Below are 16280 nucleotides of genomic sequence, written 5' to 3' on the forward strand. Positions count from 1 at the left end.
TTTAAAATAATTAAAATTCAACCAAAATATTGATTTTTTTTTACTCTCGTAATATTCCATATACGTAACTACATCGTATGCAAGTATTAGATATATTTATAAATATTAATATATCGAGTTCAAATATTTAATTTTTAAAGAAGTTACAATGAACCAAAGCAAAAAGAGAAGTTTACCTTCTTGGAAAAAAACAGAAATAGTAAAGCATATTGGAAAGCATTATAAGATACTGTAAATGCAAAAAAATGAAGGTAAAACACATGAGGCAGGTGAATTTTAAAAGTTTCATTGGATATACTGCATAAATTCTTTCTACCTATAACTTCGAATCACATGCCAATTTGCGATATGTTTATTTTTCTAATATTTAATATTACAGGATTAAAAATAGTTAAATGATACGAAAATGTAATCTAATGTTTACATATTCATATTTAAAGTTAAATTGCTGTTTTCCATGACCCTGTATTAAAGGAAAATTTGAAGAAAAACTTTAAATTCGATTTTCTCAAAACAAATTTTTTCCCAGTTCGTATGTCTTGCAAATGCTCCATCTGTTTCATTTTTAGTTAAAAAGGAATGATATATGGAAGAAACTATCTTATTATATATCATAGCAGGTATAAGTATGCATTTTTGGAAATGAGGTTATTAAGAAGTTTAAACTTGTGATAATGTTTCACAAATGGTGAAAGTTTCCCCAAAACTGGGTTTAAGTTCACAAAAAGTCTTTTTAAAAATTTCTGGTCCATCATATTCAATAACGGATACACAAAAACTTTTGTCAAGTCTTTATAACTAAAAGGAAAAAATATTGAAAATTAGCGGGCAATGAGCATTTTATATCTTTAATTAAAATAATTAATTATTTGTTCTAAAAATTTTTAATTTAAAATAAATTGAAATTTTGTACTTATATTTTATAAACTGATGTTATAATATGTATATGTATAAAATTTCTTGTTGAAAACACAAAAACTTAAAAAAAACTCATTTTTAAAGTCCGCCGTCCACGAAGGCATTACTTCCCTTAAACAGATAGTTCTAGTTTAACACATACAGATTCAAACCCTTACCTAATTCTGATAAATCCAGATGCAAATCACTAAGAAAGTTCCAAGTAGTACAATTTATAATTATAAAAAATTAAAATAAGAAATATATGGAATGATTTCAGAATTTCGAACCTGTTAAAACAATTAGAGAAGCATTAGAAGAATCAATTTTCAGCGGGAATTTGCATAAAACTCTTCTCATTCTTCAGCAATTCCGAAGGTTTCGGTAATCCAGTCAAATAAACCGCTTCATATGTCAGAAATGTCTGACGTGAATACCGCACAACTTCCTTGTTCAGAATACTAAATTGTACACATTTCTTGCTGCACTTCGTTTTAAGTTGTTTCCTCAAATTTCATTCGAGATATATTACTTATTCAATCAATTTCTGTGGCAGGGCAAAAATACATGAAAACTCAAAAAAGGTTCATTAAAAATTGTGTACAAATATATACAAATTACGTCCAAAGGGCCGTTTTCTTAACTGTGTGCTACTTTTATTTATTAACTAGCAGCTTCGAACTAGACCTTCCGAAATCCTCTGATGTTTCGCGCATGCATTATTGTGCTTTTGGTCTCGTAAAGAGCTTATTTTGAGCGCAAACCCATCGCGTTTTATGGACTCTGGAAAGTAGTAGGAATAGAAATCTATACCCCTGAAGTTTTACGGAAAACCTTTCTAGCATAGAAAATCACCGTGCAGACTTATAGCACAGAAAAAGACTATCATATTGAACATTTAAAAAATAATCTTTACATTTGAAACATTAATTAAATATCCTGAAATTGTCCGAAAAATGCGCAAACACCTTTTTGCGAAAGTAATGTTTGATGTATTCGATTATGGCAAAGCAAGCAAGAGCTAACTGCCAACGAGGATGGATGTCTTCGTGGAGGACGTTTTAAGGCAAACTGGCTTATTTTCCCGTTACACATGAGAAAAACCACGAAAATGTCCATACCACCAAATATATTAACTATGCAGCGAGGCCAGAAGATGGAGTTTAGTTAGTATCCACTTTTAGACGTTATAAAAGATTCAAGACTGTATTTCATATAAATCTATAGATATGTAGGTTGTAAGGGAAAAAATCATATATTCTCTAACTTGATCGAAGAATTCTGTTAATCATATATTCTCTAACTTGATCGAAGAATTTTGTCGTATATGAAATATTCTGTTTAAGAAAATGCAGCACAAGGAAGCACACTCCTAAACAAAAATCGGTAAACATTTCAATATTTTTTAAGTAATAAAATTTCATTAACAACAAAATCCATGAAAGGCGATCCGGAAATATTGAAAATGAGCTCAGTTTGACGAAACCTAAAACTTTCAGGTGGTAACCCTTCAGTGAAATGCACAGCGGTTCTTAAAATTTAGTAAAAAACTCGAGATGATTTGATGAAATTTCGCCTAGAATCGAAATCCCAGGTCAAATTAGCAATTTCAGCGATATTACCGTTCGGCCACTGGTTTGCTGTTAGCAAGATGTGTGCTGCGACCAATGATTGCGAAAATATAGGCCTGCTAAGGATTTTGTTGATTTGGTGTATTGTGTGCATATTATAATTTTTAGATCTTTAAGAGTTAAACTATGCGAAGTTAACTTTTCAATGGTTTTGGTTTTTCAATATTCCCTTAATTTGTAGCAATTTGACTCATGTTTGTAAAACGCATGTCTCGAACCTAGGGTTTGTAACATGAGGCATACAACTAATAAATAGGTTCAGTAAAATTCGTCCTTAAAATGTTGCGATATAATCCTACAGTTAAGTTTCCTTAAATTTCTTATCGTGATGGCTTCAAGGATTTTCAATAAATCCTTTGCAATATTGAGCTAACTAACTTTTGCAATCTTTAATACCAGAAGTATGAATTCATAAAAGTATTCGAAATTGCTTAATTATTTATCACTAAACTGGCTTGAAATCTATGAAGGCAGTGTCAATAAAAACTGTTCGCTGTTTTATAGCTTATAACGTTGCGCGCCTACAACTTGCACGCAACCAAGGGTGACTGTGAAAGCTTGTATAAACCACAGAGTCTTGTAAAGGGTTTAAGTCCCTTTTTATTCAACGTAATGAATTACAATTGCGTTCTCTTGACGCTTACAAACGGTGCCAACTCGGCAGTCAAAATAAAAATAAGAACCTGAAAAGAAAGTAAAGACAATATTCTAACTACGAGGCTCTCTAAAATAACTAACTCACCGCGTTTTACAAAAGCCGCAGCCAATTCAGCAGACTTGAAGCTCACTGGAACAATTGCAACTACTTCCCGCCAAGCACATAGGCCGCAACGCGGGGTTCTTCAATTCTCGATTTCTACCTCCGCGCTCGCTAAGTAAGAATAACTCTCTCACCGAACTCGTTTCCTTCCATTTAAATCATACTACTTCCGCTGATAATTTGAATGCTTGCGCGTTCTACTCAAATTTACATATTCTGGCATTGGCAGTTCCAGGGGAAAGTAAGGCTTGACAGGAAAGATAGTTTAAACTTAAAATAAATGTTAGTTAAAATAAATATAAACCCTACATTTGCCGCTGCCAGAATTTGGAAAACTTGGAAGCAGGTCCTACAAACGACCTGTTGTAAGTTTATCTAATTCTGAACTAACTGGCGAAAGCCTCGTTTACACAAAAAAATCTTATGTAACAATTATATATTAAAATTCTGTTAGTCGTTACAAAGCTTTCTTCTTACAGCAACTTTTCCTGGACTTCATCAATCAATCTTGGTCTTTCCTTCCAGCATCTGGAAGGAATAAGTATCAGTATCTTTCTACATACATTATAATTTACACTTTCTTGACACAATAAATTTTTGTTTTTAACGTTTCGTTTTTCTTAGTTATTGCTTACTTCACATTCATTCAATTTTTCAAGCATTAATTTAACTTTACCCTGGCTCTCCACCATGTGTGGTGTCAAACGGGAATATTCGTGTTTTAGTCTTACAACACTTCCCCTAACCACCATGATTTGTTAGAATTCAACAACCAAATAGACACACCTTACTCGACATTCTACAACTCAATGAGCTACTTTAATATTCTTAAAAATTCAAATGTAGGTGGAGAACCCTACAAAACACATTCATTCTAACTTCCCCCTCATTCATCTTTAAACATGCAGGCTTTCGCTCTAAAGCATGACTTTACAGTTTAATACTTAAATTTTGACTTCATTGCTTTTAAGCATTCACTTTTAGCATCTACAATTTTATGCTTCTAGACTAAATTCTACTTTTACATAACATGCAAGTATTTACATACATTTACAAAAGTTTAATACATATGCTTTTTACAATTTACCATAAAAATGAATAAGAGAAAATAAATTTTTACTTTACTCATTCTTCGCCAAGCTGGCGGCACTGAAACTAAAATACTTATTAATACAAGAATACGAAGTTATTTTTATCTTCGGCCAAATTTTGGCTTTAACATAACAGAATTAGTCTTTCGACCAACAGAAAATGCTTGTTTTTAGCTTTTACACTTAAAGAAAATAATACTTTTGCCTTAGCTAAATAAAGTAAAACAAAACTAAGTCTCAACCGAGACATATTGACTTTCGTCAAAACATAGAACTTCGCACTTATGCATAACATTTCGGAACAAAAGAGAAAAATATTTATAGAAGGTTTTAACTTATCTTTGAGTTTTCGATGCTTGAAATTCCGTCATCCGTTTTTGGCAAAATTGATCCCAAGTTAGAGGTTTCATGGATGTCAATCTTCTCCTTATTGATCTCCGAGTGTCGTCCCCGTTGCTTTTTCTTTTGCGTCCTCTACATGCTGGCCTCTTGACGGAGTAATCGTCTGGTTGTTGGCCTTTGCGTTTCTGCCTGGGACGGCTGGTCGTGACGTCCTCCGGTCTGGAGTCCTTCTTGAATTTCTTCTGTTCGTCGTATTTTTGTGCCTCCTGTTGGCGTTTCAGTTTCCGGAACGGCGGCCTTGCTGGCACCTGACTCTGTGGCCGTGTGCGCGTTCTCCTTGATGTGTAATTTCTCCTGCCATCTTTTGTAGGTGGTGTTTTCGTCTTTACCACGGTTTCTTTACCCGGTTCATCTGTATTTTTGTTTTTCTTAAACGCCGGAGTTTGAAAATCCTTTTTTCTTTTTGATACCGACGTCCGGGTTGTAGAAGTGCTAGGTCTCTCTTCAGTTCTCCGTTTCTTGGGTGGTGGAATAGTTGTTGCAGTCTCTGGCCCTTCTATTTCGTTTAGACTTGAGTCCTGCAAGAAACTTTTAAGGATTTCAAAATCATTTGGATTATAGTATTTTTTCACCTGGTCGGGACTTGCTTTACAGATTTCCCCTCTCTCGTTTTTAAGATATAAGACTACTCCTTTGATTTCCTGAATTACATAGGGGCCTTCAAACTTTGGAGCTAGCTTTGCCATAAAATTGTCTGGGGCACTTGATAAAGAAAATTTCCGTTTCAATACTTTATCCCCAACTTTAAAATCTGCTTCACGGCGTTTTCTATCATAATATAACTTCTGTCTATTTTTTGCCGTATCCGATGTTTTAAGTGCCTGATCAATCAACTTTTGCACGTCTTGTTGTTTAAATTCCTGGTCTCTTTGTTGCACAAAGAATAATTTATCTAAAGGCGTAATTAACTTTCTGCCTAAAAATAATTCTGCTGGAGTTTTTCCCGTAGTATCATGATGTGCCGTTCTTAAAGCATAAGCTAATTCATTTATGTAGCCATCCCAGCGCTTGTGATGTGTGCTAACGTAACTGCGAATTATTTTTACAATGTTTTTATTAACTCTTTCTGCTATGTTAGCCTGTGGTCTATACGGAACCATTTTGATATGGCGTATATCAAGTCCATTGCATATGTTTTCAAATATTTGACTAATGAATTGTTTTCCGTTATCGCTAATGACTTTTATCGGTGCACCGTATTTTAAAATGTATCTGTGTAAGAATGCATCTGCGACTGTTTTGGCTGACGCGCGTTTAAGTGGAACAATTTCTATCCATTTTGAAAAATGATCTACTATTACTAAAAGAAAACGATTTTTATTTAACTCGCTCTGGGGGAAGGGACCAAGGAGATCTATGCCTAAAATTTCATTCGGAAATGTAGCGCGAATGCTATTTAAGTACCCGGCCGGGCTGTAATTAATATCATTTATTAACTGACATTGATTGCAGGACCTGACATACGCCGTTACTATTTTGTATAATTGCGGGAAATATACCGCCTCGCGTACCGTTTTTAAAGTCTTTCTGACCCCGAGGTGGCCCGCTGTTTTTTTTTTTCGTGCAACTCCTTCAAAATGCTTAATCGAAGCGAGGCTGGGATGACTGGCTTATACTCAAGATTTTCATTTGTTGTTTTCGTATAGAATAATAAATTATCTATTATTTCATAGTTTTTTGCTCTATTTCTTATCGCATCGATATCTGTGTGCTCAAAGCTTTCGGGGTCTTTCAAATAAGCATAGATATTTCCAAATTCAGGATCAGCTTTCAGTTCAGTAATAACCGTATCTCTAGAATCTAAAATTTTTGAAGTCAACACAGCGCATTTAATTTCATTACCTTCATCGTCCAGTTTTATACGAGAAAGTGCGTCAGCTACATTGTTTTCCTTACCCGGTTTATATTTTATTGTGATATTATATTCTTGGAGTTTTAAAGCCCATCTTATTAACCTGGGCGTTAGGTTTTTTCCCGAGTAAAGTCTACCAACAGCCGCATGATCCGAAAAGACTGTTACTGGCGATTTGCCGAAATAAACTCGAAATTTGTGTACAGCCATTAATACGGCTAATGTTTCTCTTTCTGTAGCTGTATAATTCCTTTGTGTTTGATTCAATGTTTTACTAAAAAATGCCAGCGGATGGTTATTTTGCATAAGAACCGCCCCACCGCATAGTCTGATGCATCTGCCGCAATTTCCAGGTTTTCATCCCCCTCAGGGAATTTTAAAACAGGGGCATTAATAAGCGCTTCTTTTAATCTTTCAAAAGCTGTGTTCGCTTCCGCTGTCCACGTAAATTTACTCTTTTTTCTTTTGATTACTAAGAGTGGTTCAACAATATTAGCGAAATCTTTTATGAAAGATCGATAGTAAGAACATAGTCCAAGGAAAGACGAAAGTTTCTTGGCGGTGTTGGGCGGTGGGAAATTCTTAATAGCTTTTATTTTTGAATCTTGCGTTTCTATACCCTTTTGCGAAATTTTATAACCGAGATATTTAAGTTCTTTAGTTGCGAACTTGCATTTTGAGGCGTTAATTGTAAGACCGGCCTCTTTTAATAATTTAAAAACTTGTTCGAGGTCATTAATGTGTTGTTCCAACGTATTACTCGTTATAATTATATCATCTAGATAAATTAAGGTTGATTTTCCTAGGACAGGCTTTAGAACAATGTCCATAGCTCTCTGGAATGTTGATGGGGCCCCACACAACCCAAAAGGCATGCGTAAAAATGCATAAGTGCCCGATTTTGTTATAAACGCGGTTTTATGTACATCTTCGGGTCTCGTAGCTATTTGATAGTAGCCAGACGTTAAGTCCAAAGTAGACATATATCTCGTCGATTTGATCTGTCTAATGATCTCGTCTATAACCGGCAAAGGGTAAACTGGAAATTTAGTTATGCTATTTAGTTTTCTATAGTCGATAGCAAACCTCCAAGCCCTTTTATCCGAAGGAGGAAACTCGTTCTTTTTCCTACATAGTACGACTGGACTCGCGTATTCACTATTTATGGGCGTTATTATTTTATTCTTCAACATCTCCTGAATATGTTCTTCGATGATTAAGTCTTTTTGTTTATCATAGCGATACGGTTTAGTCCTACAAGGTTTTTCGGCATTTAATTGAATCTTGTGAGTCACGATCTGACAGTTTCCCGGTTTTTCTGAAAACAAATGAGAAAAATTACTCACCACTTGCTGTATTGCTTTACTTTCCTGGTCATTCAAATGGCTAAGGTCCGATTCAGGTGTCTCCACCGGTTCCACCACCCTCTGGTCCATCTCCAGCACCACGGAACTATCTTGAAAATTTAATTTGGCCCTCGCGGCCCTTAAAAAGTCCATACCTAAAATAAGAGAGTGTTGCAGGTGTTTCACCACAAAAATTAATACTTTGAGATTTTCCTCTTTTACCTGTACGTTAAATGATACTTTCCCGATGCAGTGACATGTTTTTCCTTGCGCCGCTATAATTTCCGTATTTCTGGTTTTAAAGAGTCGTATCCTATAAAAATTCTTTTTGAAGAACTTTTCACTCATGAAATTCCCTTCTGCTCCTGTATCGATGAGGGCTTCTACTGGTACATCGCTAACCAGGACTTGTATAATTGGTAGCTGTGAGTTTTTTACGATAACTGTATTTAAATGTCTATTTGAGGGTTTTTGTAAAACTTCCGGGATCTGGACCCTCCCTTTCACAGGCCCCTCTAGTCGTTTAAAGCTTTCCTTTCAATCTGTGTCTTCTGGGTACGCGGATGCTTATTTTCAAATTTTCTTTTTGGGCCTTGACCTTCGAGTTTCGATGCGTTAGCTTGATAGTTCTTTCCCCCATACGAGCGATTTCCATTTCTGGTTTCCTCCTTCCTTCTGGTACTTTGAGAATATGTTTCCCCTCTCGCTCTTTCCGCTATTCTGCGATTTTGAAATTTCACCGCCAATTCGAAAAGTTCCTGCAATGTGGTTGAGTTTCTAATTTCAAAGTAGTCTTGGACAGCGGGTAACAATCTTGGTAATATTATTTCAATTATCTCCGCATCGGGTTTCTTGCCATACTGCATATCCGTTAGCTTGATTTTTCGTAAAATAAAGTCCGTCAATTGTGCTGTATCCCGTTGATAGAAACTATATAACTCGGTTTCCAGCCGTGCGCGATCTTTCACTGTGGGGAAGGCCTTTACTAACGATTTTTTGAAATTTTCCAATGTATACGTCGGGCTTCCAAATTCACCTAGTAGAAATTTTCCTATATTTTTCCACCATAGCGCGGCCTGTCCTCTTAGTGCTGATGTGGCGATGGCGACTTTTTGTCTTTCAGGCACAGGGTAGAGCTGAAAGTGGTTTTCTATACCTTCTAAAAATGCGGACACCGAATTTTTTCCGTCGAAATAGACGTTTGGCTTGATTGATGCTCTCAAAGTCTGGACCAGGTATCCAAATCCTTCTAACTGAGTTGTCATTTCTTGGTGTTGTCCAGCGGCTTCCATCCAATTTTCGGCCATTTCAGTTCGATAAGTGTTCGGGCGCCAATATAACGTTGCACGCCTACAACTTGCACGCAACCAAGGGTGACTGTGAAAGCTTGTATAAACCACAGAGTCTTGTAAAGGGTTTAAGTCCCTTTTTATTCAACGTAATGAATTACAATTGCGTTCTCTTGACGCTTACAAACGGTGCCAACTCGGCAGTCAAAATAAAAATAAGAACCTGAAAAGAAAGTAAAGACAATATTCTAACTACGAGGCTCTCTAAAATAACTAACTCACCGCGTTTTACAAAAGCCGAAGCCAATTCAGCAGACTTGAAGCTCACTGGAACAATTGCAACTACTTCCCGCCAAGCATATAGGCCGCAACGCGGGGTTCTTCAATTCTCGATTTCTACCTCCGCGCTCGCTAAGTAAGAATAACTCTCTCACCGAACTCGTTTCCTTCCATTTAAATCATACTACTTCCGCTGATAATTTGAATGCTTGCGCGTTCTACTCAAATTTACATATTGTGGCATTGGCAGTTCCAGGGGAAAGTAAGGCTTGACAGGAAAGATAGTTTAAACTTAAAATAAATGTTAGTTAAAATAAATATAAACCCTACAAGCTATAAGATGTTTAAATATTATCAAAATGACACTTACGTGTGAAGAATCTAATATCAAATGGGAAATGTATCTCATTTTTCTAGCATGCTATATATTGTTTATTACATTACAGAATTTAATGTCTTTTCCTTAAAACGTATTTTAAAGTAGCTGGCCCATTTGTACCAAAAGAATTGCAGTTTTTTAGAACACACTAAAAATGCATACATTTAATATAGCAACCAGAAAAATTTAATTTAAATAGTTAATTTATACTTACTTATTCTTTGGTATTTCTTATTCAGATGCTTCCGAAAAGCTAAAGCTTCCTCATAGCTGTCCAAAATTTTATCAAAATCAAAATCATCTAGAAAACTTTGCTTTATGTATGATGTATCAATAAAAAATTTCTCTGAATTATTTTGATATGAATCTGTTGTACCAATTTCAAATTCATCTTGATAATTTTGCTTTACATGTGATGTGTGACTTTTCGATTCCTGTGAATTATTTGGCTTTGAATCTGATGGACCAATATCAAATTCATTTCGATCATTTTTCTTTATGTGTGATATATCAATATCTTGATCATTTTGAATTGTATATAATATATCAGTATCAGATTCCTCTGAGTTATTTTGACTTGAATATGATAGATGAATACCAAATTTATCTTGATCATTTTTCCTGATATGTGATATATCAATATCAGACACTTCTGAATTATTTTGACTTGAATCTGATGGACCACTATCAAATTCATCGCCATCCTTTTTTATTATATATGGTATATTAATATCAGATTCCTTTGAATTATTTTGACTTAAATCTGATGGACTAGTATCAGATATATCTTGATCATTTTTCTTTATATGCGATATATCACTATCAGATTCCTCCGAATTATTTTTGCTTGAATATGATGGACCAATACCATATTCATCTCGATCATATTTCCTTATATGTGGTATATTTATACCAGATTCCTCTGAATTATTTTGATTTGAATATGATGGACCAATACCAAATTGATCTTGATCAATTTTCAGTATATGTGATACATCAATAACAAATTCTTGTGAATTATTTTGCCTTAAATCTGGCATAACAAAATCAAATTCATCTTGATAGTTGTTTCTTCCATGTGATATATCAATACCAAATTGCTCCGAATTGTTGTGACTTGAATCTAGAGTATCATAGTCATCTGAATAGATCTGGCTTGCATTTAATGTGTGTGAGAAGAAAATTGCCAAAAGTGCAGTGGAAAATATAATAATGTAGAACCTAGAATAAAAGATATGACAGAGATATATTATACTATGCAAGATTACATAAAATATATAATTTCCAAGAAAAATCAATTTACAAAATATACTCTTAAAAATAACATAATGTGGAAATGTTTATAAAAAGAAGTTTTGTAACCGCAAAAACTTTCGGATATATATTTTAACGAATATCCGTTTTGACAGCTGTCAAAATCATTTGAACAATTTTTTTGCGTGATATCTGTACGTACGGATATAATGAAGGAATAGTTTTTCCAAACTGGATTGTAAAATGGATTTAAAATATATTCAGAAAGGATTTTTCGTGACGTTAGAACGTACGTACGTATAACTCAAAAAAGATTAGCCGTTGAACGTTTAAATTTTATATATAGGACTGCTATAACATGTAGTTGTGCGCCTCTCTTTTTGTTGCAATCGGACATACCGAACATAGTATATATATATATAAATCTATTCTCTTACCCGGCTCGGTAAGTTCTGTGTTTTTATTCTTAGATATTGGTAAATTATGCATTTTTTGCTCTAAAAGTGATTGAATTATGTTATTCTTACGTGCCGGTTAAGTTTTTATGCTTTTAGTTAATCTGCATATAAATAAAAAATTATTAAAAACAATGTAGTTTACAGAACATTTTTTATACATTTCATTTTAGGTACAGTTTTCATGCAATACAACTCCGATTTTAAGATACTAGTCTTGTCATTTCTAGATATATTTTGCCAAATATGATAAAGAATATTATAATAACTTATTTGTTTTTCACTCTTTTTGCATTTTGGTAAAAACTATGTAATTTACAAAACGTTTTTGATAGACATTTTATACACGACAATTTTGATCTAGAATTTACTATCAATTCCAGGGGATTTTCTTGCTATAATATTTTATTAATAAAAGCTATTTTCACTTTTTACTGCATTTCTTTGAAAACAATACAATTTATAAAAAGGTTTAATACATATTTCATTTTAAGCACTGTTTTCATTTACTACAGTTTTGATTTCAAGATGTTGCTCTTATCAGTTCCATGATATTTTGATACTTTTTGCCACATCAGATCATGAATATTATGATAACTAAAAGACCATTTTTTCACTGCAGTTCATTAAAATCCATGTATTTTACTGAACTCTCTCTCTCTTTTTTTTTTTTTTTTAATTTCATTTTAAGTACACTTTATACACACTATCCTTTTGATTTTAAAATATTACTCTTGTCAATTCCATGATATTTTTTTGCCATATATGATCAAGAATATTATGATAATTAAACGGATTTTTTTTTAATTTTTTCTACAGTTTATTAAAAATGACATAATTTACAATTGTTTTTATATATTTTAATTTCATTTTAAGTACTCATTTTATATACTACACTTCTGATTTCAAGAAGTTCCTTTTCACTCCTGGATATTTTTCTGTCACAAATAATTAAGTAACAATAATATGAAATATAAAAAAGTAATAAAAGCTTTTTTTTCGCACCAGTAGAGGACAAACGCAAAGCAACAAATGAAACGAAAACAAACAGCAAAACGAAACGAAAACAAACAGCAATTTTTGAAGCCATGAATTTTAAGTCTGAATTTTGTTCTAAACATAAATATATCTAGAAAGCCATATTTACTTAGTAATTGAATGGGTGTCTTCAAAATCGCTGTTTGCTTTAGAAAAGGATGCTTAACTTAAATTTGCATTTTAACATCAAGATTTCTCATAAAGGTTTACCTTTTAGCAACTTTAAAAAATGATGTATTAAGAACAAGCAGAATATAACAGTAGATGGAATTCTTGATCTTCAAAACTAGTAATAATTTTATTAAATCAAGCAACGTAACTGATTATTTTCGCATTTATTTGTAGGTTGCACAGTCAACAGCAATCAAAAATAAAATCCGGAAATTCTTTAACTTGTAATATTAGTAATGGGAAAGAGATGATATCCCTAAAGGACAGCTGCTACAAATGGTGATAATCCAAAAATCTTTTCTGAAATACTATTAAGAAATGAAAATTATTTGTAAAGTCATAAATTATAGGAAACTAAATTCTTTCAAAATGCGTTTTTCAAGATTTTGTTTTTATACAAGAAAATAAACATTGAAGGTTTTAATATGGATACTCTACACGTTTTCGATATTACTTTACGAAGTTTTCAAAAGACTTGTAGAATATGCAACACTTCCTTCCAAAGTACAAAATTTATTGAAATTAAAAAGATTTAAACTATGTAAGAGGTCTGATACATTACTGCAAAATATTTCTAATTTATGTTGAAGATAGGAAAATGGTCAATTACAGAGCTTTGTGATATTTATGATTTTAATTTCAGTTCATCTATAGGCTTTATGTCAATTTCTCTCATTTATGCCTTGCTTTGTCACGTACTCGTTCAGACCAGCCTTTTATGGAAATTGTACGGCAAGCGACGTAGATGAAAACAACGATGTAATCTCTACCGGTAGTCTGAATAAAACACTGGTCGCTTGCTGTAAACAGCTGTATATTCAGAGGATATGAAAGCCAGATATTAGGTTAGATAAGTGTAGAAGCTAAAGGAACTTTTGCATTCGACCCAAATGTGCTGTAGAAGATACAGCACATTTGGGTTGAACAGAGCTTTGTTGAAATCAAAATACAACCAAATATATTAACTAGGCAGAAAGGGCAGAAGATGCAGTTTTAGTTAGTATCCACCTTTAGACGTTATAAAATATTCAAGACTACATTTCGTATAAATCTAAACATATTCAGGTTTTAAGGAAAATAAATCTATAACTTGATCTTATTCTCTATAACTTGATCGAAGAATTTTGTCGTATATGAAATATTCTGTTTAAGAAAATGCAGCACAAGGAAGCACACTCCTAAACAAAAATCGGTAATTTTTTCAATATTTTGCAAGTAATAAAATTTCATTAACAACAAAATCCATAAAAGGCGATCCGGAAATATGGAGAATTCGCTCAGTTTGACCAAACCTAAAACTTTTAGGTGGTTGCCTTTCAGTGAAACGCACAGCGGTTCCTAAAATTTAATGAAAACTCCAGATGATTTGATGAAATTTCACTGAAACAACAGAAAATTCTTTCTCCTTAGCTTGAAATTAGCTTGAAATTATTTAGATGAAAGATGCGGGGGCTTTTTTCGTTTTTCTAAAGCACATCCTGCATACTTCAATGCAAAGCAATGTTCCAATATTGTAGTATGTTACTCTACATTCTTTACAGAAGTAAATTAAATTTTGTAATTAATTTAAATAAATGGTTCTAATTCCTCTCAGCATTTTAAATCAATATATATAATATAATATATATTCCAAGATCTTGTTTATTATTAAACAGGGTAAATTCAAATAAAATACGTCTAAACGTCTATAGCAGTGCAAAACGGTAACTCTGCGGGAATAATGAATTAAAAAAATAAATAAAGTATCAATTTTGATGAATAAGCATATCAAGTCTAATCGGCAGTAAATTAAAATTTTCATACACCTTTATGTACATACATTCCCTATAGTTTAATTTTTTCTTTTTTTTCCAGACAGTAGCTTTCTTAAATCTGGATCTAGAGCTTCAAATAAATACACATTTTGTGATTTTTCACTTAGATAGAAATGGTGAAAAGAGCCATAGAAAATGTCTACTTACATTACTGCAAAATATTCAAGATCCCTATCAGAATGCGTTTCACTGTAACAAAATGAGGTACTTTAAAGAATAACTTCCTAATGCGCTTCACTATTTTCGTACCGATGCGGTAACATGTTGCAAATAAATTGTAGTTAGAACATATGCAGAAAGAAATTCACTTCCTGAGCTCTGTGCAATTTAAACTTTGCAAGATTCGTATTTTATTCAAAACAAAGTATTTTTCATTCTATCTGCTCTTAATAAAAGTGTGCTTTAACTGTCTTATTTTTTCTAAATTTTCTTCTTGTTAAATTAATAATAATAATAATTTTATTTTAGTATCTAAATTTTATTTAAAGTGTTAATTTATCTTTCGAGCTTTTAAAGTGTAAATTTATTTTCACGTTTTATTTTTTCATCCAGTATTTTATTTGATGTCTTTAAGTTTACTTAAATTTCCTGTACAAGTAAATTTATTTTCACATTTTACTTACATTTTTTATACATTTGTTGAACAGTTTCAACTGTTTTCCCAAGTCTAAAATTATTTTTCATGTTTTTTTAATATTTTTGTACAATTTTAATGCCCCGTTTCTAGGTAATAAGTTAATTTTTAACATTTTGTTTTCAGCTGTCTGTTGTTAACATTTTGTTTAATTTTTCAATTCCATATTATTATTTTGATTTTATCGAATAGCATTTTACTAAGATTAGTTCTAAAATTACTTTTTCGTTTTTCGCAAAGTATTTTATTCAAACGTAATTTTCTTTATAATGATTTCTCACAAAATTTCTTAATTTGTACATCTTCTTCTCAGGAAACTTCAACAGGAAAACTAGTCTGCATATCAATTGTTATTTATATCTTTCAAAACCGTTTACAAACAGATTCATTCTTTGAATTTAATCTTAATTGTTCGTGGATAATTTCTATGGTTCCATACACTTATTATCTACGGCATGCTAAAACGTTAAAAACAGGTGAAAGTTTTATGTTTATAATATACAATAGAATGTGACTTTATAGTTTACATTTTCAGTATATGCAATGTAGAAATGTACAATTTATCTTTCTCCAGGGCAATAGAATAGAAATGAAAATATTTCGGGTTCGTATATTTTGCGGGAACGCTTTCTTTAAAGTCTTACGATGTCCACACATCTTACAAATATTCTTATTTGGTACCTGCTACTAAACTACCATCCTTGTGTACTTTCCTGGTAATCTATGTCGCACAATAGACGTATTAAGAATATTTTGTGATAAAAGAATTTTAACTTTCATTTTCCAATTAATATTTATTTTTTTAGTTTGTATTTCCTCGGAATACAATATTTTGTTTATCCTTTCTGTCTCTGACATAATTTCGTGTTTTCTTATCTTCCACGGATAAGAAACTATCCAAATAGAACTTATCTCAAATGCACCTTACACTTTTCTGTTTCCAATACTTAGATACAGATTTAATTTGAATGTGTATTTTTACATGCAC

The 16280-nt window shown here is 32.6% G+C and overlaps 1 protein-coding gene across 2 annotated transcripts in view; it reads right to left on the reverse strand.

The window, feature by feature from the left end:
• Positions 1-16280, reverse strand: part of LOC118205501 (immunomodulatory peroxidase-like) — a 120494-nt gene that overhangs the window by 83857 nt on the left and 20357 nt on the right. For both annotated transcript variants that reach the window (XM_085825508.1, XM_085825507.1), the window contains exon 2: positions 10141-11147. In XM_085825508.1, the coding sequence (XP_085681634.1) occupies positions 10141-11147 (1007 nt within the window). The remainder of the gene's footprint in view (positions 1-10140; positions 11148-16280) is intronic.

The sequence above is a fragment of the Stegodyphus dumicola genome, chromosome 10 (genome assembly GCF_044657685.1).
Source record: "Stegodyphus dumicola isolate Sdum_Otavi_A_Nest chromosome 10, ASM4465768v1".
Classification (NCBI taxonomy): domain Eukaryota; kingdom Metazoa; phylum Arthropoda; class Arachnida; order Araneae; family Eresidae; genus Stegodyphus; species Stegodyphus dumicola.